Here is a 25426-nt window from a genome sequence, read left to right as displayed (position 1 = left end):
AAAGACAGGTCGGACACGCACTCCTGATGGCACTGAGGTACACCCCCAACCTCATCCCTGCCCAAAAGGGGAAAGAGCAGCTGGTCCCTTACTGCAACGAGCTCAGAATCCAGCATTTCAGGGTTGTCCTGGTGTAAACCCCAAGACATACTAGAGAGATTTGAACCCAGAAAAGTCAAAAGATATCGCTTTGATCTACTATCGCTGCACAGAAGGCAGCGCCAGGGGATAGAAATCCAGTCCCCATCGCAGCGTGCCGTTTGCTTTCCTTTCTGCTGTCTCCCCTCTGCCGCTCTCCCTCCCTGCCAGTCCACGTCCTCCCCGTTCCCCGTGTCTCTCCCCCTCAGATACACACACACTCCCTTCCTCATTTCCCCCGGGTCATGCTCTTTGTAAACACTGCTCTCCCTATCCCGTGTGGTTGGCCGGGATCGGGAGCCAAGAAGGGGGTGGAGGGATATTACTCACGGAAGGTGTGGCTGTTGCTCCCTCCAGCGCTAAATTTCAAAGTCCAGCTTAAAACAAAAAAATAATTCAGCAGTCCCCCTCACCCCGTCCCTCCCCACACCTCGACCCCCAGTCGGGCTTCTCGGGCACAGCTGGAAGGCTTTTTACTCTCTTTTTATCTTCCCTCCTCAGCACCGAGCACGGACAGACACCTCAGTCCCTGTACGGGGGCCGCAGGCATTAGGCTGGCGGGCACGTGCCCTAAGGGCGACGGAACCACTGATACAGCTAACGTGAGGTTCAGCGGCGCCGGGCACTTGGGTCAAGAGATGTAAGATTGCTCCTGATGCGACCGTGCCATCAGATGCCAAACAAGCTGCTGCTTAGCTGTTGGAGATGCTGGAATACTTGGTGTATCATACTGATGGTTTATGCGTTATATACTCAGAGTGTGCATATATCCATTTGTTTAGTGTATTAAGGCTGTATCAGTTTTGATTCTGATCTAAAGACCACTCAGGTTACTAGAAATGTTGTTGAATTCCACTACAGCAAAAATCAAGGGCCAACTGGGCTGTGTCCCTGTCAAAAGTGGTTATACACCAGCAGTCTTCCTTAGTCCCTGGATTTTGTCTGGTATCCTTTGGGAAGCAGGCTTACAAAAATCACACCGTGTGTGCAGCTGTACCTCCCCAAACTTCAGACTGCGCTGATCAGCCCCATCAGCATTTAAGAGAGGGACAGCTAGCAATATTGTATACGTTTTGCACTGCGTTAAATAGGACGTATTTGTAAATAGAATGTGGACCACATGAACTGGATTTAGGTGGCCTCCTTAACTATCCAGAGTTTTTTTAATAATGTCAGCCAGGACAGGGTAGTGGCTACATCCTAAAAATATGCATTATCTTAGACAAGACAACCCATCTGACTGATTTTATCTGCTGATGGAGTCTCCATGCATTCGCAGTAAGAAGTAGAACAACCACGAGGACTTGCAAGCAAGCCCCAGCAGTACTCCTCCGCCAGGATACAGTACATTGGTATGTAATCCATGAAAATGTTTGGGTGGGTTTTGGGGTTTTTATTCCTTAAAACACGCCTACAGGCAAGCAGAAGCAAATAAGAAACTTGTAAACAAAATAAATGCTCCGAATTTAGTCACATTTTACATGGTTAAAAACGAAGCTAAGACAACAAACATAGCCCCTAGAATTTTTCACAGGTTGCTGTAGTTACTGGGTTTAAAAAGCAGAGAAACCGTAACATGGCCAATCTACTGTCACTCTTGAAGGCTGCAGAGAAGGGCTGTAGAAAGAAGGTACTATTGGGGCAAATAATAGTAATTACTGTCTCCAGCACAGAACTTTGCTCTTCACAGATGCTAGAAGGGTTAAAAGAGTTGCCATTCAGGAGCGCGTTGCAGCAGTTCCCTTCCTCAGCTCCCGCTGCCCCCTTCCTCGAGCTGGCAAGTCTCTCTGCCGTCACCCGGGCTGATGGCCACTCTGGTATGTTGGCACGCTGCAGTAAGGGTCTTTGGACTTTTCCGCAGGGTTAGTGCGAGCGTAACCTGGCAGCCACCCTCACTGACACCGTCCTAGCTACCTGATGTGGGGCAGTGTGTGAGCTTGCGCAGGTGGCAGGGAAAACAACCCATCTACTATAGGAGCTGCCAAGGCTCCTATACACGTTACGTGGACTAGCACCAGGGTTACTGGGCGGTTGGTTGAGAAAGAGTCTGCTGTGTGAAGACTTTATTTGGGGATGGGTCCATGTAACCTCACCTGTGCGCTACAGCGTTTATACCTGTTCAGGGCTTGAGTCAGCTCAGCCTCAGGGACTGCGTGGAACTTTTATTTCCCATGGTTATTTGGCTGCAGAGGAGGACAGAGAAACTTCTCTCCTTGACCCCACCTGACTTCCCCGGGGAAGAGCAGTTGCTCTTATCTGGTGCGACAATGCTTCTTTGAGCCAGCCAGTGAATTCAGCATGATCAGAGAGAGATCAAAAACCTTCAAGTGAAGACTACGGCTTCGATGAGTAACTCCATGGGAATGCAGTCAATGACGGGAGCCAGCAAGCTGGCAACGAAGCTGCCTCTCACACAACGCTGAGCTTGTGCAAATCTATACTCTCCCGTGGTCATCCCTCTACAGGCTTCCATCTCCTGCTCACCACCTCCCAGAACCCCGCTGCCAAACAGGACCCCCCTCTTCTATACTAACCAAGGCCACCAGAAAAGCAGATCCCCTTTACTGCCAAGCAGCAGGAGCAACATAGAAGCCACCACTACTCGTGGACAGCTATGGTCGTGATGCAGCTGGGCTGAGGTATGGAGAGGAATCTCTTCCTCAGGAGTGGGGAGGCACATCTAGCAGTGACACTCCTGTCCTCTGCAAGGAGGTAGGCGAGCACTGCTTTTATAGTGAGAGCTGGCAGAGCTCAGGGCTCTGCTTTCCCAAGGTGGCCTTCAAGTCCAGACCTCTTCCAAACCACCTTCAGCATTCACAGCAGCCCCTGCAGTTATGGCTGACTTCCACTAAATGAAAAAGAGTACATTTACAGACCATAAGGTCTGCTGGTATCTAAAGCCAGGTAGCCCAAAACAGAGACTGCATTTGGGAACGAATCCTTTTGTGATTGATTTCTGGAGGGTCTCACAGCAAGTGAGTGTCAGAACCAAGCTCAGGTCTGGGATTCTCTGGGTTTGCTTTACAATGCTTAATTCACTGGACTGTGCTGCCAGGCAGAGCTAGGGAGGTTGCAAGTCTTACAAGCTCTCTGACTGGTTCAAGGCACTTTGGAAAAATCCTCACACAAGCATGGGAAGAGCTCATCAGATTGTTAAAGAATTTCTAAAGCCCAGAGCTGAATTTCTAGGGCTGCAAGGCAAGTGCCAATGTTTAGGAAAGACCCTGCAGACAAACGCTTCAAACTTGTAAAGCATGCAGGATGTGCTCCATACAGCGTGCTGCTCCTCTGAGATGCCATCAGCCACATAAACTCCACTCTAGTCCTCAATCCCTTTCGTAGGGATCCAACACATGCTATTGCTTAATAGCTATCAACAGCTTCAATTTTTGTTTCAACAAAAGAAACCCACAAAAACAATTATAAAGTTTTAACATTGCAGCAATCCAAGTACAATATTTCTTGATTTGTCTGAGCAGGAAGAATGAATTTAGTACTCTGAAGAGGCCGGGAATCCCTTCTTCCTAGAGCACCAGGGAAAGCACCTACTGCTATTCTATATAGTGCTCTCCAACTTTATCACTCCTTCTGAAGTGCTCGCTCTCTCTTCACACATACATAAGGATGAAGTTTTGAAAGGCACCAATGGGAGCTTGGAATCAACCATCAGTTTTAAGTAGGAACTGAGTGCTGAACTGCCCCTTGGGCCTTTGAAAAATCAAACCTAGAAACAAGAGAAAAGCACCAGCAGAATGCCAACGTCACAACGCAGTGACAAGCTAAACTAGTTCTTAACTAACGCTGCCCAAGGTTGTGCATCCTGGCAAAGCCCCTCCACCAGGTCTTGTCAGGGTCTGTGCCACACAGAGCCAAGTTCTCTTCCACATCTCATCACAGGATGAACAGGTCATGCCACCAGGACTGCACCACGTATTTACCATGGTCTGAGCCAGCCATGTGTCACAGAGTGAGGACTCTTACCTCAACTGTGTTTCCTCGCTCTGAAATGAATTTATAATGGACCCCGCTTCAGGTCCGATTGAATTTGATGGAGAATGTATCTCTGTGCCACCCATTAACATAGGACAGCCTAGCCTACCACTAAATTTAACCTGTGTGGGGAAAATAAGGATCTCTAACACTTTTAGTCAACATCCAAGACTGAAATCCCTTCAGGTAATGTGTAGTGTAGTGGCATGCGGAGGAAAAGGATGCTAGGATGGAGAAAATCTCTTGGGAAATTTCACTGAGACTGGACGCAGCACTTTGAGGCTCACAGCCGAAGGCTGACGCATAGTCTCTTTGATCAGTAAGGCTGAGAAGTGGATTATTTTGTGATCTCAGTGGTAGAAGGCAGGTAAGATAAGGGTCAGATTTGGACCTATACTGTGGTATCTGCCAGCAAGATACCGCAGCTGGCATACAGAAGAGCCATGATCAGGCAGAGGATGCATGGCCCAGGGAGTGAGCTATCTGGCAAGATGTTATGGAATGGGTTTCGGATGCTGGTTATTCCATCCTGTTCTTACCTTACCCGACGGTCTCAGGCAGGAGGAGCGCTGCGGTCTGCATGGCTCAAATGGACAAATGGAGGGATGTTTGAGACATCTCTGCTGAGCTGAGGACATGAGGGATGAGAACCTTAATGCTGCTGTTTCTTGTTACTATGCTCTACCAAACTTGCCTCTGTTGAACTCAGCGCCTTCCTCCTGTTCTTGTAACTGGGCTTGCTTTGAGGACACAGAAAGGCAGAGGGAAACGCAAAGAGACTGGCGAGAGGTAACATTAGCACCATACAAACAAGAGCGTCGTTTGCTCTGGGGTCATTGGCCGTGTTAGCTTCAACATCACTGATACTGTTATCAGGGATGCGTTAAGGTACATCCTAGATTGCTCTGCCTGCGTCCTGCGAACAGCCTGTCTCGCCGAGACAGCCTGAACGCGGAAGCAAAGCCCCTGTCCGCACAGCCTCAGGAGGGCACCCGCCGCCGGGCAGAGGGGCTTCGTTTTCTCTTCGTTGCAAGATGCCCCTCGCCATATCGCCAGCGCTTCCCAGCTTAGGAGAGCCCTCGCTGCTCACACACCAAGGCAATGGCTGGATGAAGGACTGGTGAATGCAGTCAACTCTCCATGCTCTCCGACATGCCCAACTCATTCTCCCTTGAATGGCGCCGATGTAACCGGATTGAGCAAGTCTAAATACAGGCCGTCTGAAGGGCCAGGGCTTGTACCACAAGTGCAGCCACTTGATTTCTCTCCTTGGTTTTGCACTTACACATATTCCCACCTTAAATACCCTTTCTCCTTACCCTCCATCTTCCTTTGGCCTTACACAGCAAGCATCCTCCTCTATGGCTATCTCTGAGGTAACCAGCACAGCAATCAGCATGCAATCCTGTGAAATCAAGGTACACTTAATCCTTCCCCCAGCTCCCCCCACATCTCCCCTCTTCTCTGTGGGTCGCTCCCTCCAAGCTGCCCGAAAGCTTTCATCTTTGTGCTGTAGCATCTCCTTGCCTCAAACACTGCTGCAATTCTTCTACTCCTTAGCAAGTGTGGTTATTCTGGGAGCCCCCTGCCAGCTGTGCAGAACAGAGGCATTTCATAATGGAAGTTGTGCAGCCACCTAAACAAAATGCTGCTTGCTTAGGCTGCCTCTCACTCATGATTTCGGCAATTCCTGCTAGTTTCTAGGCAAACTGGGACTCCAGGGAGCCTTGCTGGGAGCCTCCTCCCCAACCCGGAGGGTGCAATGGAGCCTCCATTCCCAGGAGCTCTGTTTGTATCCAAAACACGGTGAAAAGCCAAGCAGAGGTACCCCCCAGTAGTTTTGGGGCAAGGTGTCTCAAATCAACACACAGCTGCAGCAGGAGACCAGTTTGGCTCTGCTGGCAAACAACTGCTGTCACACAGCGCAGAACAAAAACGTCAAAGCGATGGGCACAGAGGCCTTTGTGGACATGATGGACTATCAAAGTTGACGAAGATGTCCTCAGTGAAGCCCCTCCAGATTAGTACTCCCTCAGCAGCAGCACCAATGCTAGAGCACACATTCGTACAAGAACACAAAATCACCTTGAGTCTTCCAGGTGACCCAACACACGCCACCACAAGGGCCAATACAGACAGATCAGGCAGGCAGAGCTTGGTCAGCCCAAGGAGATCTGTGCCTGCTTTGACTGTGAGTGTCGTGCTTTGACTGCAAGCCTCCTTCGGTATCAGCCCACGGACAGAGTTAAGACAGCAGAGGATGCAAACTCGCCCTTCTCCAACGCCCTGTACGCACCCAAGGTAGCTCCCACACTGCTGGAGGCGGAAGCAGACTGCTGCGGACTCCTTCTGTTATCTCCTCTTGGCAAGAGAACTACACTGATAAATCTCTCGCTGGTTATTCATTAACTGCAAGAGGTTCGTTCCCAAGATGGAGAGAACACCACCATTGATTTAAAAAGAAAAAGAATAAAGGACAGTCGTCAGCAAGGGACACCCGTTCTGGGAGACCTCTCCATCACGGGAGACTAGCACAGTCAGAAGCTCAAGGGCTCAGACCACCACCGCTGGGATTCAGAACAACCAGGGGAGCATTCGCAGAAAAAAAGATTCGTCCAAAAGGACCCCACAGAGCTTGTGCCAGTTCACGGTACATCTGAGACCTTCCAGCAGCAAGACCTGCACCCCCAGAGGCCAGCCCCTCACATCTATTATCATTTTTCCCCAGGCCTGCACTTGCCAGCTGCAGAGCAAGCACTGGCAGCGGGCAGAGAGCAGTGTTTCAATCCTGGGGGTGCTCAGCTGGGCACTGGGAACCCCTGCACTGGGGGAGCGCCCAAGGCAGGCAGCGCTGCCAGCACGGGCACAGCACCCTCTGCTGCAGCACGGCCAACCAACACGGGGCACCTCGGACCGGGCACACCAACCGCCTGAAGGAAAAAGTCGCATGTCCACCTCTGCATCTCCAGACAAGGAAATCGAGGTTTGATCGAGCCCCTCTGCTGACTTTGACAGGAACGAACAAGCCCACAAAAGCTGGGCTCGCCTTTCAAGGAAGCTCTCTAACTGGAGGAATAGCAGTGTAAGTAGAGATTGCTGAAAAGGCAGGGAAATTCAAATGCTGTCAGAAGAGCTCGTATATTCTCACGTGAGTGGTTTCAGAGCAATACATGCAGGCTACGTGGGCCTCTGCTGCGTGAGTTGCATCCTTCTATACACACCAGCTCTGCTGTTGTGGTCTGTTATGAGCTCTGACCCACACTCTTCCTCTCCTATACCACCACCTGCCACTCTTCCACTTGTGCAGTTTTCCAAGTTTTTCCTTACACTGAGGCAGACTGACCTGGCTCCTGATCACTTTGTACTAATCTGGCCTCCTCAGACAACTGAGCATCACCCTGTAATTGCAAGTAATACCCCTATTTTCTCTATTGTACTGTTAATTGAAAGCAGTAAGTTAAGCTGCATCAAAGCACTGAGAGCTAGAGACACCACCCAGCTAGAAATCCTTCCATAAATTGTTTTTATTTCCCTTAACACTGTTCCCTAGAAAAATCAGTTGGTCGAGTAAGGTTTTATATAATGCAACTGACCAGACCATTACCTCTTCTGAAAAGTACAGACTAATTAAATAACTTTTCATAGCACAATTTTTAAAATATACTTTCTGTACAATCACCTTCAGATCACTGTTTCTTAACTTTTTTCTCTTTTCTAACTGAAGTACAACCTAGCATCCTTGAAAAAACTGATAAACTAGTTTGTACAATGCTGGTTTCCATTTACAAGTAATTAACAATTAGATCACAGCTTTAATTACTTCCATATTTCCATTAGTTTTCACTCATTTTCTTTGCTTGCTTGGGAATGCGTCAGTCTAGCTTAAAAATTGTTTGAAAATTTGTTCTCTGGTGTAGTTCTGGATGCTTTATGGCCAATGGGTTGAAGAACACTTTTCTCAATAAGCTGGAAATTTCTCCTACGGCCACCAACACACCAAACAGCCAGACAGTCTTCTTGGAAGCAACTACATCCCTAGCTACATTCAACAGCTAAGGCTTTTAATAGTAAAATAGGTTTTAAAGCAACATCCACCATGCCTGCTGTGTACACATTCATGTATTTTTCTCCTTTATAACTGTATTAAAACAGTCACTCCTAAGCATAGATTATTTTATGTTTATACAAGGGTAGTATCCAGAGTTTTATGTTTTTCTTTCCCCACAAGAGGAAGTGTTTACAGAAGAGGCAATATCCTTTTATGAGACTGATACAATTACGGGTAGGAAAAAACCCACAAAACAAAACCAAAGCATCAGGCAGGCACTTATACATACCAGCACTTTTTATAGGCATTTTTATAGGAACTCAGTAGTTCAGCCACCTTTGAGCTCTTAATTCCCTGATAGTCTCTTCAGGAGCAACCATAAAAACTATTCCATGCAGCCATTAATAGGATTACTTTCTTCCAGGCATTCCTTTTCCTGCCTGTTTTTCTCATGACTGGCCAGAAGGCTCCTGTTCCTCTCCTGAAGCTGTTCCACTGGCTCCCCTTACTCTCCTTCTCTCTGACCCTGTTAAGCCACAAGTACTGCTTTCCCCTTTCCAGAATATGAATTACTATGGCATTATTCAGCAGCAGTGTAAACAGCACCAGCCATTGAGATCCTGCCTTATAAGCCTACACAAAAACATGTCCCTTGCTCTGCAGGTCACTTAGTGCCAGGCTTCTGTGAAACTCTTGCTCACCAGTTTGAACTCACCTTCTTTGCAGAAGGATCCCAGCACATTGCTATTTTTCCACAGGGCAGACGTCTACACTATTCTTGCTCCTCTTCTCTCCCTGCCCCTTTCTCTTACCCTTCCAAAGAGTCCCTAGTTATCAACTGCCTTTGTTTGCACTAATGTCATTCTTCTTGTACGGCATGTTGAATTCAAGTACTTGTAACTCAATGCATCAAGTTTCTTCCTTAACTCTCTTCTCCACTGAAGAAGAGAGATTGCTAGAGCTGAGTCTCCTGCAGTTTCCACCCTTGGCTGCATGGGGCCAAGCTGGAGCTAGCAAGTGCTGCACAGAAAAGTAGGGCGTAGAAGTGTCAACCTGGTCTCAAGGGACTGAGATATTCCCCAAAGTGTTTTTCCCACTCCAAAGGCTGAGATCCAGAACAGGCAGAGCTAGTGAGGTGACGATCAACCCCACTAGCAGCTAAATTGTTCCCCAGAGCCTTCCAGAGAGCTGTAGCAATGCACCAACACCATATTCCTCGTCCCTCTGCAGTAAGAGAGCACAGTGCAGTTTCTTCCAACTCTCAAGCTCACACGCAATCCTTTAAGGCATAACATCAGGCAAATCACAACTATCATTCTCCAGGTCAGACTTGGGAACAGTCACATACACCAGTCATGCTTCTACATCCATTTTATACACAGTGCCATACAATATACAGAAACTTTTATATACATATATCTTTATATAATATGCTATATTAATCTGTATCTTTCTTTACAGCAATATTAGTTTGGATCTTTCATACATAGGTACAAAAAGTCACATGAGAATGGCACATGAGGAGTGCTTTAGTTTCCTTGTAGTCTTCATGCTGGGGCAGCTCGGAGCAGGGATTCAGAGGGCAGCATTCCCGGGATGGGCAGTGACCTCTTGCTTGAGCATGGGGACACAGGATCCTGTGCTGTCTCCCCGCTGATTGCATATGCAAGTGCTCTAAGCCCTGCAAGAGGCAGTCAGAGTAGCTCGGAGCTCGCTAGAAGGACTGTTTCTCCCATAAATGCAAAAGGCTTCAGCTATAAAGAGGCAATTGGGGTCAAAGAGTTAATTCATAGCTACCCTACTCTGAGGTGCCCCAGCACATAATGTGAGATAGGTGACAGAAGCAGGCAGAAAGGCTCTTCCATAGAGACACTGGTGTCCGCTGACAGAGAGAGAAGTGGGAGGCAAGGGAGTTATTGTATGCCATTGCTGCGTGGGCCCCCCCCCAGCAGACAGCTCCGGTCCTACGGAGGCCATCCAGCTGGGCTCCACCCACCACAGCTGGCACTAAAAAGCACAAAAAGATGAGAAAAGAAATAGTTTCTGTCAGTTCCTCTGGTCTTGCTGTCTCTGCTCACTCACAGCCATTAGGGAGGACAGGCCAGACCGGTGGCTGTCACAGCAGGACACTGGAACAGACAGCCGAGCCAAAGGAAAGGGTCTTACAGGGCAGAGCGCTCCTCTCCTGCTGCCCCACACGCACAGGCAGGGAGGCGCAACCCATCACCAATAATCCCTGTGTTGACATTAGTAATTAAGTTTATCACTAGGACAGGAGGTTGAGAATATTCCCTGGACATCACCTCTTCAGTCGGCTGCAGCATGTGTGGAGGGAAAGCTGGGAAGCTGTAGCCTCAGTAGCTGCAGATGTTGCCACTTTGCCACCAGACAGTGGCCATCAGCAAGCGCTGTGGACATACTGATAAAGGAGTTAAGACCCAAAAAGGTGCGTGGCAGTGGTCTAGAAAACACATCGGGATGCGACAGCTTTGCACACACAACATCCCTTAAGTAGTGCATCAAGACAGGACAGACCGTACAGGCACATGCCACCAAGCCAGCCTGAGTGCTGAGTGATGCACGCACTGCTTGGGGCTGCTCCCTCCTCCTGGCACTGCCACGTGCACCAGGTACCTCCAACTCTGAGCCATCAGAACTGCACAAAGCCCGTGACGGAAAACAGGGCAGTGGAATTCCAATAAAAAACAAAATGAAGGCTTGTTCCTATGCTGCTCTGTGTTTAATGATTTTGCAGAAATAAATAAGTAGCCAGATAGGGGCCCCCTCATCATACAGATATGCTGGGCAGGTAGAAAACTTCAGTAAATGAAAAACAGAGCACAGGATGACATGGTGAGGTCAGAGGTCTCAAACACAGCAATGAAAGCAGCAAAAATGCCCAACTCTCTAAAAAGAGAGCTTACCTTTGGAAGATGGCTGTTCCAGAGCCAGTGAGAGAAATACCAGTAAATCAAAACTGCAGCGGACAGTTCAGAATATGTTAAGTCCCTTTCAGCAAAAGTTCTTGCAAAACCAGAGTCAGATCTTGAAGAGCGGAAAGAGTTTTTACTCATGAATAGACCTGAGAGGAAGTTTTACTCGTGAACAGACCTGTTAAACACTGACTGAGGTCACGTACACCAAAGGTAGGAAGTGGTAGAAAGTCTTCCCTTTCTACTGCAGAGAAAACACTCGCTTTGCACAAGATGAGGTTCTAGATCGGAAGGGGCTGGCAGGGTAACTGCAGCGTGGGTTCGAGGAAACAGCTTGCCTCAGGTCAGGCTTTGCTATTGGCACTTGGATATGACCTCAGGCAGCAGGGCACAGTGGGAAAATCTGGCAAGTCCTAGCAGAGGCAGAAAGAGAGTGCCCAGCAGCAAGGGCAACTCTGAACCAGTCCTTGGCCACACTGTATTCCCTTTCATACATCCAGAGAAGAAATAATGCGCAGAAGTGGGAAAGGAAGCTGGCAGATGTCTGGTCCTAAGCAGGAGGCTTGACCTCAAGCCAAAGGAAAACAAAGGCACAACAGGTACGAACTGAAGAAAACAAGCGAAAAAGAAAACAACAACAGTAACAGAGACAGCAAAGTGCTTGGAGACAGCTGATGCTTTTTAGGACTGCAAGTCCCTACGACAAAGCAAGGAATTGCTCTCTTCTTGATTGTTTCAAATTTCCAGGGTGCATGCCCTTAAGCAGCCTAAGTTTAGGCTAACAACATCCTCCCGCGCAGAGTGTAACAGCTCTCAGGGAAGTGCTAGGCACAGATACAGTCAGGAGATGGGGAAGAAAGAAGCGCAACAGAAGTTTGGCAGTTTGCGGTACTCCTGCCACACAAGGAAGCCAACAGCCTTGCTGCTCTGCAGAACACGCTGCCCTCTGCACAGCAGGCTATTGTTATACAGCGAGGGATCTCCTTCCCAAAATATTTCTCCACTCTAACGACACAGAGTTTACAAATTAATAGGGTTTAAGTTTCAGGCTCTGTCCGCCACAGATCTAACACCCACCCATCTTGGCAGTGAAGGCCATGACTCTCAGAGCTGGAATATGAAACTCAGAAGCAAACAAACCACAGGCCCCCCAGGCTTGTCCGTGCCATCTAACCTGTCAGGTCTCACTGCAAGGGGTAGTGGCTCCTCTCTGGAACAGAACAGAGCAGACACACAGCCTGCTGAGGAGCTGGCAAGGGGGAGAAGGACATCAAAGAATGCTGATACAGTCTATTTCACATATCTCTCACACTTGACCCATAACACCAGTAAGACCATCTGACTGGAGAGCAAGAACTCCCAGGCCAAGTCCCACCTCCCAGCTGCAGTCTTTCTTTCCTCTCATTCTTCCCATAGCTGCCAAGAAGGGGCAATGTTTGCCTCCAGCAGGATGCACTCTGCCTGCAACATGGAGCATCGCCTCCTCCATGCAGGAGCACCGTGAGAGGGAGCTTTGGCACAAGACATGCAGTTCTTCCCTAAATCCAGCGCTGCAGTTCAGTACTGCACAGGCTGCAAGAACGTGCAACAAGCCTGATTCAGCCAGTGCTTCCCAATGCTTCAGAGCAATATATTCCTTCATTCAGAGCATCAGAGCAGTCTGTGTAAAACCGCTGCTGCATTTCCAACCCTCCCTTTCCTTAGGCAGGCTAAAGAGGCACCAGGTACGCTGCAAGTAGGGAAGAAGCTGCCATTTCACAGCTAGGAAGCCACCACCACCTGTGTTAAATCTGTCTGGGGTTTTAAACTGAGCTTTCAGGTTCAGTGCATTAGATATTTGACCCATTTCCCTTTTACTTCCCTGTACTTCTGTAACTCATTACTTTTGCTGCTACAGAACTCCAGGGAGGGAGCACTTAGCCAACAAATATCTACTCACCCTATGCTTTTCCCAACTAGAAAGAGGATCACACAGATTGTCTATATACTTCCTAAAGTGCAGAGCAGCTCTGTGAGAGTCTGTTGGCAGCAGCATAATTAAATAACAGCTCTCAGCAAAAATCCAGCTTTCGTGGGGTGAATTTAAACAGAAGGGATGACAAACAAGCGACAGCATGGAAGGATTGTCAGCAAAAGCCATCTCAGACTTCAGTTGTCTGAGCAGAAAGGAACAAATGTAATGCTACAGATTGGAGGAAAGCTGAAGGAGCTTTTAAGCAAAAAGCAAAGCTGCTAGGTTTGTTGAGGGCTAGAGGTTATTTTAAATGTCTGCCAGTATTTCTGCGTTACATTTAAAGACTTATAAATCATTTTATCAGCAAATTACTGACCTGTGTGGCTTAACATGCTCTGCAGGCAGTAGTGGCAACGACCATACCTAAAAAAATGGAAATCAAATGCTACTGCTACACTTGCTGCAAAGCCAGAATGTCTTCCTACTGCCAAGGGAAGAGAATATCCCAGCAGGAGGTACGCATAAGCACAAAGTGAACCCAGCATCAAGCAGAGCTCCAGCCCAGCCAATTCCCAAGGCAAACACAGAAGGGCTTCTGTTGACCATGGAAATGCAACAGGGTAGGCCAGAACGCCCTCCAGCATCACTGTTCTGTTGGGATTTAGACGCGGGCCGCATTGATGAGTATGTGCAGTACTTAGGTGTGCACGTGGCATCCACTCACCAGCAGAAACAAGGAACTTGTAGCTCAGTAGCTAAACTTTAAGACGCTCCAAATTTCACTACATCTAAAAAATCCATTCGTTCAGGTTGTAAAACGCGCAAAGGATCCCAAATACAGCTTGCATAGGTAATAGGTATCCTGTTCTGCTATGAGAAAGGTCTAACAACTATCCTAGGAAAGGGGCAAGTTAACAGGGTGCCAATACAGTGGCAAACAACAAAGCACGTGTATTTTGGGCTAGCTAGCACTGATGCTCCTTCTCCCAGTCTTCCCTATAAGGATATAACCACAAAAGACAAACTCTAAACACACCAACACATGCATTTCAGCAATGATTAACCCAAACTAATCACCATTGCAAGGGATAATTCTGATTATTCATATGCCCCAATTTGTAAATTAAACAGGGTATCTGTGCGGGCAATTCAATGAAAATATTGGTCTTTGCCTGCAGGCAGATAAAAAAGCTGAGAAAACGTTTAAGTTCATAAAAAAATACATTAGAAGAGGCCATTTTGCAAATCAACGGGATGCTCTCAAAAACATACAGATCTCATCACCCCATCTAAAAGGAGGATACAGGAAGGATTAAAATGAATTTAAAAGTGGGAAGCAGTAGTAATCAGAAACATGGAAAACCTTTTTAGAGAGAGCATTAAGACTGGGGCCCACATGAATCTAGAGCAGTGAAAAATCGGAGACACCTGATAAAGAAACAAAATCACTTAAGATATCAAGGGAAGGTTTAAAACCCCCTCTTAATTAGGCCCAGATTACAAACAGTGAAACTGAGCAGAGGGGAACCTTATTAGGAGATGATATTTGAAAAAGTAATGCCATATTCATCCAGTTTGCTGCGCTTGATACAGATCAGCCCTGTTCTGTTTCTTTTGATAGAGACAGGACACGGCAACAAGTCAAACTCCCACAGCAGAAACAGCTCCAAGGAGCACACACTGATCCTGTATCCCCGTGCTTGGTGCTCTTCCTCGTTCTTACATGCCCTTATGACAGCAACACCTACTTCTCACCTAAATCCTGCTCCTGTTTGGGACCTTCAGCTGTTACTGCAATCTAAACATCTATGTTCTAAAAGCATAGGAGTGGGAGTCACTGGATTTGTACATCTACACTCACAACCAGCTTTGCCATCTCAGTCCACTGTAGAGAGCAAAATGTCTTCATACGATTCCTGTTTACTTTGAAAAAAGTTCTTTAGAAGTTGCAGAAATTAGGAATGAACACCAAAAATACTGACCACAGACCAGGTAAGCAAAAGCTAGAGACAGCTAAAGAACTTCACAGTGTTGACAGCACTCTGACCTTTCTAGATAGCCTTAGCTGCTACAGAGGGCAGCAGCCCTCTCAAGTGAATCAAGACAGGAACCCCATTCAGCTGTTTTGGGTCATCATAGGGAATAGCTTCCCCGTGCTTAAGTGGTGCTATCAAGGATGTGGACTAAGACACCATCATCCTGAGACAGAGCAACCAAGAAGAGAGATAAGCTGGCTCCTGGTTATGTGACAGGAATAGGGAGCAAAGAAAAGAGGAAAGGTTAGAGAGCAGCAGTTATAAGAGAAAATGCATGTTCCAAATAGAGAGGGCAGCTCCCCAGCGAAGGAGAGGGATAATGGTAAGTATTGGAGAAGAGCTTACTTTCTGTTCAGCATTTGCACATACTCAGCACAGCAGGATCCTAAGTTCTTGGCACTGCTGCAATTAAAGCAACAATAAAAGCAATTATTACTGATGCAGAAGAGCCTTCAAAACCACAGCCAGCCAACATTACGCGCTAAGGGCTTGATGATCAAAATTCACTGGGATATTATCAATGGGATTATTTTATTCCACTTTCGACATGCCCAAAAGGGCTGGAGTGCAGCTTATAGGTGCAAAAAAAGGACAGCAGTACCAAACCCTTCACACCTTGTGAGTGAGCACATTCACAGCAGGGTCAGAAGCCGTTCTTAACTACGCTGTTGGATGGAGTTCAACATGCACCTAGTTAAGGGCCTCCCATGTTGCCCCTGAATGCTTCAAGGCTTCAGGATTACATTCTGCTACAGTCTGCTGAGAACATCACGAACAAGTGTGCAACAGCAAGTACCAATTACACAGTCAGCTGAAATCTGCTGCACCAGGGGATCGTAGAAAAAGGGCAGAGTACCCTGCTAGACTCTTTGGCAAAGCTTCATTGGTGTAGAGGGTTTCACTTACAGAGCTTTAATTTTAAGGTGCACAAAACCTACTCTCTGCTCTCCAGGAACCGCGTGGCCTCAGCTCCACTCCTCTACCAAACAGCTCAGAGGGGATTTTAAGGATGTGCCATTTAACTGGGTGAACTGTTGGCCCCTTAGCTAGGGTCTAGGGTGTCAGGCACTATGAACTGCACTTCCAGCACTGCCTCCACATGGGGTGGAACACCCTATTGAAATATCAAGGGAACATATAAAGATTAGAAGGCACAAAGCTCAAGAGTAGGAACCAGAAGCCAAGAGATTAAGAAATCTGAAGATGCTTCATGCTTCCAAAGACAGCTGCACATCAGAGTAGAGTGAGGGCAGAGAAAGCAGGCAATAGTGTGCAGTACAAACGAAGGAGGTAGCACAGGCTTAGCATTTATTTTAACTTTCCAGATATGCTCTTCCAGGATGAAATAGAAGATCAGCCTGTCCAAATGCTCTTATAGCAAAGGAGTGATGAGAATCAAGACACAGAGACACATTTAAAGCAGAAATAATGCAAAGAACATGGATTTACTTTGTGAGGACTGGGAACAGATCTGTTTGTCAAGAGAGAACAACAGAAACCAGGAATTACCCATAATGTGATACAACAAGAACCTTAACTAAAAGGGCTCTTTTGCACTTTTACTGCCTTGATCTATGGCAAGCCCAGGTCACAAGCATTAGGTATTTCCAGGCTTTTCAGAAGCAGCCTGATAATCACAGAGCACAAAGCAAGCAAAAAAAATGCAGCATGCCAGGCTGTTTCCTGCTACAGCTGGTCAGGGCAAGGTAACCCTATTCCCCTGGGACACAGTTCCAATGGCACAGAGAAGGAAACAAGTCACGCACAATGACTGTGTCTTCCAGGACATAGCAGAAGTACGCCCAGGTCAGAAGTGGCTTTCTAGTGCAATATTGCAACCCATTAAACATCATCAGGTCGCTACTGAAACAACAATTTTTTCTTAAGAGGGAGATAATCCACCTTCCTCGCCTTGGGTCATCTCCCCACCATCCTTGGGTAGGGCACCAGTAGTTCCACCTAGTCTCAGAGATAGTCATCTCCTAATACCTCACTGCCAGGGACAGAGATGATTTTCATTAATGTTCGTAAAGTGCTTTGCAGATATAAAGCTCTGCCTAAGTGCTAAGTGTTATTACTACCCATCTTCTGCCGACAACTAAAGGCAGAAATGAACTCCTTTTCCCTACTCTATCAACATCTATCAGCAGTCTGCATCAGGAGGCGAGCTAGCCTGCTAGCCTCAGCCTCCCTGCACTTCAGCTTCCCTTTCCCCCTCAAAACTACCCAGTTTATTGTGCGTATTCCTGGACACCACCGTTTTAGTGTTTGTGTGTGTGCAGCAATTCAGCCTTACCCTGTGGTCTGCAATAGTGGATGATCTGACAGCATTTACACAGCTGTTCTATATGAGCTCCTGAACCATACAAGCTCTCAGCAAGGGGAACAATACTGCTCTTTTCTGAAGGACCTACAAAGAAAAAAGTAACTTCTTGTTGCTCAGAATGAAAGCATTTTTCTTTTCCAAATTACTTTGAATTCAGAGGGGCTTCTTCCCTCCAATTCAAGACAGTATAGAAAAGGTCACCTTTGGAACCTAAACCACAGGGACAGTATTTTACTGCCCATTTAACAAAGTCCCTGCACTTCTAAAGGCCCTGTAATTTGCAAGAAGCAGGGGACAAGGGGACACAGCATCCCACACTAAATTGTTGAGTGGGAGATCAGCACTTGGACACAAAGTCCAGTTCACTTCTCTACACCTGAAGTTATTTACATCAACACACACTGGCTATAAAGTGCTCTTGTTCTGAATTGATGGCATTTGATACCACTCATGCTTTGTTTGTGTGGCACCCAGGACAGCACAGCCATGACCCATGCCTGGGGCTTCCAGAGACTACTCCATGAACACGGCTAGAAGCTAGGGATAACAGGAGCTGAGGGATTTGTCATGAGCTAAGCTCCTGGGAAGCACAGCATCCTCCCACAATGGAAATACCACAGCTAAGGAGGGCAAAAACATCTCTGTGATTATAAGGAAGTTAAAATAGGAATTTCTTTTCCACTGAGGGAGGACAGAGCTCCAGTGAGACTGATTGGTAACTCCACTGAGCTTTAATATTAAGGTGTTTTATCAATTAAAGGCCTTCTACTGGTCCCAGTATGTATAACTTTCTAGATAGGTAGTTTCTCTCCTGCTTCCATCATTGGAAAGTCCCTGCCTAGATAGGTCTATAGCAGACTCCTCCAGGCACTGAGGCTCTGCACAGCAGTACTCAGGTAGTTTTACTAGCAACTTGGTCAAGCTTTGCAATGCGGTGTTGTGCAATGGGGAAGTGGACGAGGGAGGATGGGCAAGGGATGCACCCAGCTTCCCCCAGACTCTGACCCACTTTAAAAGCAGGGGACTTGCAATCATACCTGCCCATCCTCTCTCCCCTCAGTCCCCAGAGGGAACAGCACAGGAAGGAGAGAATGAACATGCTTTTTGCTTAGGGAAAGCCTCCCTGTTTGCTTAATAAATACCTTCCAAAAAGCTTAGCAGCTCTGTAAACATACAAGAGATTTCAATACATAGTAAAAGTTCATCTTTTCCCTGAACTCCCAATGACAGAGGCTGGCACTGATCTGCAATTACTGCATATGGGTGGTGTGAGGACCCAGCAGAGTCCAGGAGAGGCTCCCAGGCTCCACAGGGGCCACGCAAATAATGCTAGGTGTTGAGAAGCCTGTTAGATTTTTAAGTTGATGCATCCATGCAGCTCTGAGATGAGAATCCTGTCAGTCCTGCAGGAATGTCGCCAGCTCAGAGTGGTCCAGGGAACTTAGAAGTGATGATGGTGACATCCAGGAGAACTCCTTCTGGCAAAAGAGGGACGTGGCAGAGGGCTTTGGCTCTTCAGAACAGTGTCCTTCCCTCTCAGCAGCAGCCTGGTGGTCACTGAACACAGAAGTACTCAGGGGAGAGAAAACACAGTGCCAGCCCCATTCTTGCTGTGCCTGGCCAGGGGAGGGGAGACTGCATTTGGGGAGAATACAGCCCCAATGGCTTTAAAACAGGAGTGTCCTACAAAAGCAGCAATCCCCATGGAAGTGTGACGAATTGGATCTTGGGCCAGATCCGACATGGTAGTGCAACAGGGCCCAAAGTCTCAATCCGCTCATTTCCAAAACCACTGACACAGTACCAAGGGGGTGATCTGGCCTGGCCCCCTTACTTCTGTCTATCCAATCCTCAAGCTTCAGAGAATCCACCCCTTCACCCCAGAGGATTCCCTGAAGCAGGGTATCTCACTCCCAAACTCAGCAGGTGCCCTGGGGCAAGGAATCTGCCTCTGAAATGAAATGAGACAGGCTGAGGTAGGGAACTTGCATCTACCTTTAGTGACTCAGACCCTCTTAGTGTAGCAGGCCTTCTGAGGCAATGCTTCTTCTCCCAGCTGCAAGCATGCGACTCAGGCACAATCCATCCTCCAGACACCAGTGTGCCACCACTGTGTCACCCCAGAAGGAATGTTTCCAGCTGTCTCCTCTGATCTGAACTGCCCGATGACCACCTCCTCCAAGTATTATCCCAGCACTCAGCCTACGGGATCAGCTCTCAGAGCCGCACCCCTTTACCCTGCACTAGAGGGCTGAAATCATGAGGTCGTCCTGCTTGGCAGGGCTGGTTACATGCCCAGAGGGGGTGGAAGTCCGGATTTTGTCAGTGGCCAGGCACTCCTGGCTGCTCACGCCTGTGGGAGTGATGTCCATGAGTTCTCCAGATGAACTAAGGGGGAAAGAGGGTGAGACAGAGATGCCCGACGAAGGATCTGTTGAGCCTGCAAACAACCTCGGGGGCTTTGGGACTAGGTTGGGTTCATATTGTGCCCTCAACAGGATCTCCTGATCACTGACAGATTTGGGCATCTCTGCAAAGTCACTGGAGCTGTCTGACACCATCATGCAGTAGATGTCCTGGAAGGAGCTGCTTTTGCTATCCAAATTAAAGAGGCTGTCTATGAACTCAGCAAACTCCAGCACTTGAGGACTGGGAACATCAGTAAGCCGTCCATTCTGGAGGGACAGCTCCTCACGAGGGGCTAAGGAAACGCGGTCCCCCTCGCTGCTGGCCCCCTCCTCGCTGCAGCGTCGCTGGGGGGTAGTGCCACCACTGTTGAGCACATTGTCGGGGGGCTGAGTTTCCTGGGAATGCTTGGAGAGGCTATCAGCAGCCAGCAGCTCTGTCCGCGAGCTGAGGGAGGGGTTCTCCTCAGGGATAACAGGGTCTATATAAAAGCAGTGTGTCTCATCCTTCTCCATGACAGCATGGAGGCTGGGGGAGCCCCGGATGCTCCGGAAACCAGAGGAGCGCCTTGAATCAAAGCTGTAGATGGATTCATTGTCCGAGAGGCTCTCCATGGTCGCAAGAGGGGCACGGCGGTCCTGCAGCTCCACAGACAGACGTTCCTTTGTATCCAGGAGAAGCAGCTCCACAGGGTCTTTCTGCACAGGAGAAAGTGGCTTTGTCTCATAAAACCCCTCCAAGCTTATTTCAGAATGGGACTTGCTCCTGCAATGAGAAACAGACAAAGTGAGGCTGCATTGCTCCACAGACCCACAAGCTGCCAGAACAGCCAGAGGAACCAAGTCTTGGGTACAGAGTTCCTCACACACACTGAAGACCCATGTCATTGCTCTAATCAGAGCCATCCACAACCGCAAGAAACCTCTTATCTCCCCATCCTCCCCGCTGAAAATATTAGGTACAGTTTCTTCACTCTGCAAACTCAGGTTCTTGCCCTTCTCCCTTTTCTCCTGGCTAAGTATCTTCTCTCTCAAGCATCATTTTCACTTAGGACTATGGTTCTGCTCCCAGTGAAACTTGCAGCACTTCCAACTGAAGCCCCCCAAAACACGGTACAGTCTCCACACATGCAAACCCCTCTCTCGCCCAACACCTCTGTATTAGAGAAGATTGAGGCAAGAGAGGTTAAAGGACTTGCCTACAGTTAATCTACTACTTTTCTTCTCACACTCTGAACCTCTCCAGTGTCATGCCTTCCCCTCCTTCTCCATGCTGGCAATCCCTACCTTACCTACCACAAATGCCAGGAGGCCGTTAGAGCACTGACCATGACCAATTCAGCTACCACTTCAGGTAGCAGATTTTAAAATAGGTAAAAAAGCAATTTACTCAGCTTAAGACAGGTAAAGATCTTTAGAAAGACACCAGTCACACTAAGACTTTTAAGAATCAGGCAGGCTTCTCCAGAAAGACACCATGTCAAAGACACCGGGAAGGAGCTTCCCATAGCAGACATACACAAAGCCTGGGATGAGCTGCAGCCAAAGCAACAGCCCTAAAGGAAAGAAGGAAATATCTGGGAAAAGATTCTGAGCTTGGGAGGACTGCTGCACCTGCCAAAAGGACATGACATATAGGGAAAGGCTTAGAAGTTAGGCCAATATTTGATCCCTTTGGAATTTCACTAGAGTAATAGTAATCTGAGAACAGGTTACAAGAACCCCAAAAGAGGGAGTCTGACACAGTAAGCTGGCTCTAACCTTGAATTCAACACAACCAACCTACAACTGTTTCCGCTCTAGCACCTCCCTTAAGCCTCTCTGCCCTCTCCCTTATTCCTTTCCCTTTCATAACTCGGAATTCCCCCTCTGCTTTCACTAACCTCAAAGGGAAGCAGCTCCTTGGGTCTACTCTGGCTATGGCACAGAAACCACCACTCCTCTCCCTGCTGCCTGACCTAGTTGATTTTCTCAGTCTTATTGTAGCCTTCACAAATGTGGGCCAATCCCTGTTCCTGCTGTTTCACCACAGCTGCGGTTCTGTTTCTAAGCTCTCCTTCACTTTCTCTGACCATTCACTCTCTCTGTGACAAGAACCTTGCCATCTTCATATTATTTGCTGTCTTATTGTCCTGGTTTTGGCTGGGATAGAGTTGATTTTCTTTCTAGTAGCTGGCATGGTGTTATGTTTTGGATTTAGTATGAGAAGAATGTTGATAACACACTGACGTTTTCAGTTGTTGCTAAGTAGTGTTTATACTAGGTCAAGGATTTTTCAGCTTCTCATGCCCAGCAAGCAAGAAGGCTGGAGGGGCACAAGAAGTTGGGAGGGGACACAGCCAGGGCAGCTGACCCAAACTGGCCAAAGGGATATTCCATACCATGTGATGTCATGCCCAATATATAAACTGGGGGGAGTTGGCCAGGAAGGGCAGATTGCTGCTTTGAACTGACTGGGCATCGGTCAGTGAGTGGTGAGCAATTACATTCTGCATCACTTGTTTTGTATATTCCAATCCTTTTATTATTATTATTGCCATATTATTACCATTATCATTATTATTTTCTTCCTTTCTGTCCTATTGTTGTGGTTTAAGCCCAGCCAGCAACAAAGCACCACGAAGCCGCTCGCTCACTCCTCTCCCCCACAGTGGGATGAGGAGGAAAAGATATAAAGAAAAGCTTGTGAGTCAAGACAAGGGAGGGATCATTCACCACTTACGGTCACAGGCAAAAGACAGACTCAACTTGGGGAAAAAAAACCCCAAAAGCAATTTAATTTACTACCAATCAAAACAAAACAAGGATAATGGGAAGTAAAACCAAATCTTAAAACACCTTCCCCACCCCTCCCTCCTTCCCGGCTCAACTCCACTCCCAATTTTCTCCACCTCCTCTCCCTGAGCAGTGCAGGGGGACAGGGAATGGGGATTGGGGTCAGTTCATCACACATTGTCTCTGGCGCTCCTTCCTCCTCAGGGGGAGGACTCCTCACTCTTTTCTCCAACATGGTGTCTCTCCCATGCGAGACAGTTCTCCACAAACTTCTGCAGCATGAGTCCTTCCCACGGGCTGCAGTTCTTCACAAATTGCTCCAGCATGGGTCCCTTCCACAGGCTGCAGTCCTTCATGAACTGCTCCAGTGTGGGTCCTTTCTGTGGGCTGCAGTCCTTCAGGCACAGACTGTTCCAGCGCGGGCTCTCCCATGGAATCCTGGCATCTTCAGGGACATCCCCCTGCTCCAGCGTGGGCTCCTCCCCGGGCTGCAGGTGGGCATCTGCTCCCCTGCTCACCTCCATGGGCTGCAGAGGGACAGCCTGCTGTCTCACCATGGGGTGCAGGGGCATCCCCTCCGGCGCACCTCCTCCCCTCCTTCACTGACCTCAGTATCTGAATAGGGGTTTTCTCTCACATTCCACTCCCCTCCCCGCTGCAGGTTTCCCCTCTTAAATCTGTTCTCCCAGAGGCGCTACCACCATCGCTGATGGGCTCGGCCTGGGCCAGCGGCAGGTCCGACTTGGAGCTGGCAAAGCTTCTAGCAGCCTCTCACAGGAGCCCCCCCCATAGCCCCCTCCCCTGCTACCAAAACCCCACCACACAAACCCAAAACACTTATTAAACTCTCTATCTCAACCCACAAGTTTTACTTCCCCCCCCCCGATTCTCTCCCCCATCCCACTGGGTGGGGGGGAAGCGAGCAAGTGGCTGCGTGGTGCTCAGTTGCTGGCTGGGGTTAAACCACAACACTTATCTATCTTGTAAATTTAAATCTCACTCATGTTATCTCATGGATACTCAGCTGTCCATCACTCAGCACAGACCATCTCACCCTGCCTCCTCCCCCACACACAGAGCTTCTTGTTGGGTCTCTCCACCTGAAATCTCCATAGAAGTGCTTCCCTTGCAAAGAAATAATCACCTCCCACCCATAACACTGTCTTCTGTTCCTACTCACAAATCCCATTTGCTATCTCTGACTACAAACCATCTTCCCTATTTTGTCTGCAAATTTGCCCTACATAATGCAATTCTGTGGCAGAAGTCATGTGTTCCAACTTTGAAACAAGCCTTTGCCCACATTTTTATGTTTATTTTCTTTGTTTCTTGCAAGTCTGTGGTCCTGCAATGCCTCAAATATCTGAAATTCTGCAAGGAGTCTCTCTGCCTTTAGCTCCTGGAGGAAAGTGTTTATGTACACCATAAAGAACAAGTTCTTCCCCAAACCACTCCTCCATATACCTTCTAGATGTTCCTCCACCTTTTGGTCTTTGCCAGACTACTGATGTTAGTGTTCAGTGATGGTCCAGCTTTCGGAAAACAGCCCCTGTAGGAACACCTTCAGTACTTGGAACGTGCCTTTTCCCCTTGCCTGCTTGCCACTGGACTGAGCTTCCTGCTCTTGTCCTTCACAAACAGGACACCAACTGCTCTCCCCTCATGTGTATCCATGTTCCCAGATTGTCCTGTTTATAACATTACACAAGCCACATCATAAAGTAGCTTTAAATGCAGATCTTCTGGTAAGCTTATGGCTTTCACTGCTTCTCAGCTTTTGAGAATCACCATATAGGCTATCTTTGGGCACATAATTCGCACAGGAAAACAAAAATTTAGCTGCAGGAATGCAAGCTTTGTCTTAACAGTTTCAGGGAAAACCCCATTTGTCTGAGTACGGAGAAAAGGAAGTTTCTTCCATACCCTTATCTTCTGGGTTCTCCTGACCTTGCTGCACTCACAGATTCTTGAGCAACACAAAGGATATTTTCCCCCCAGCATGACACAAGACATGCTGAAGCTAAGTAAAAGTCTCACAAAGGCAGCCCGTGGACCTATCCTTTCCAAAAATATTGATCGCAATGCCCCAAGAGGAAGAGGACCCACACCTAGAGCCAACAACCCTTCAAAGAAATCAAAGATATATCCTTACTTAGTGCTGCTGTTCCTTCTGTCCACTGTTACGGCTCCAGTTCCGATCTGCACTGAGGGTCCACTAGGTAAGGGCTGACTCTGGAAGATCAACTCTGGGGTGAGATCCACTTCTGTAGGACTCACCATCACTTTGGCTGCAGAAAGTAAAGCTGTTTTCCCCTTGTTGTAATTCTCCAAGACCTATTCAAGGCAAGCAGAGGAACAGTAGTGCTTTACTGAAGATAGCAGCTTTGCTGTTCTCAGCTCAGGACTTCCAAACAGCTGGATTTGCCTGTTTCTTACCAATACTTTCTGCAAGCACAGGGCAAGGTCTTGAGATAAAGGATTATATCAATAAATTCTGACATACTCTATCCTGTCAGAATGCCCTGCTGCAAATCCAATGCTGGGGAGGTGACTGGCAGGATGCTGGCAGGAGCAGCCTTCAGACCAGCAGGGCAGAGGAGACTTGGCTAAATCTCCACGGTAGAACTGCAGGGCTAGGAACTGTAGCTTAGTGGCAGAGACCCATTTTACAACCATTATACATAAGCTCAATCACCCCTCAGACTAACAGAGGGGCTGCAGCCACAGCATGGAGGACTTCTGTCACAGCTTGGATTTCACCTGAACTGCAGCCTGTAACAGGCAGTTCTGAAAAAAGGAACCAAACAACACCCAGCCTCAT

The 25426-nt window shown here is 47.9% G+C and overlaps 1 protein-coding gene across 13 annotated transcripts in view; it reads right to left on the bottom strand.

The window, feature by feature from the left end:
• Positions 1-9563: 9563 nt before the first annotated feature.
• DAGLA (diacylglycerol lipase alpha) overlaps positions 9564-25426 on the bottom strand; it is a 76105-nt gene continuing 60242 nt past the window's right edge. For all 13 annotated transcript variants that reach the window (XM_052811959.1, XM_052811954.1, XM_052811951.1 and 10 more), the window contains 2 exons: positions 24758-24939; positions 9564-20596 (listed from right to left, as the gene is read on the bottom strand). In XM_052811959.1, the coding sequence (XP_052667919.1) occupies positions 19669-20596; positions 24758-24939 (1110 nt within the window). In that variant the 3' untranslated portion in view covers positions 9564-19668. The remainder of the gene's footprint in view (positions 20597-24757; positions 24940-25426) is intronic.

Source organism: Harpia harpyja, chromosome 16 (genome assembly GCF_026419915.1).
Source record: "Harpia harpyja isolate bHarHar1 chromosome 16, bHarHar1 primary haplotype, whole genome shotgun sequence".
NCBI lineage: Eukaryota > Metazoa > Chordata > Aves > Accipitriformes > Accipitridae > Harpia > Harpia harpyja.
This window is presented reverse-complemented; position numbering and strand designations above follow the sequence as displayed.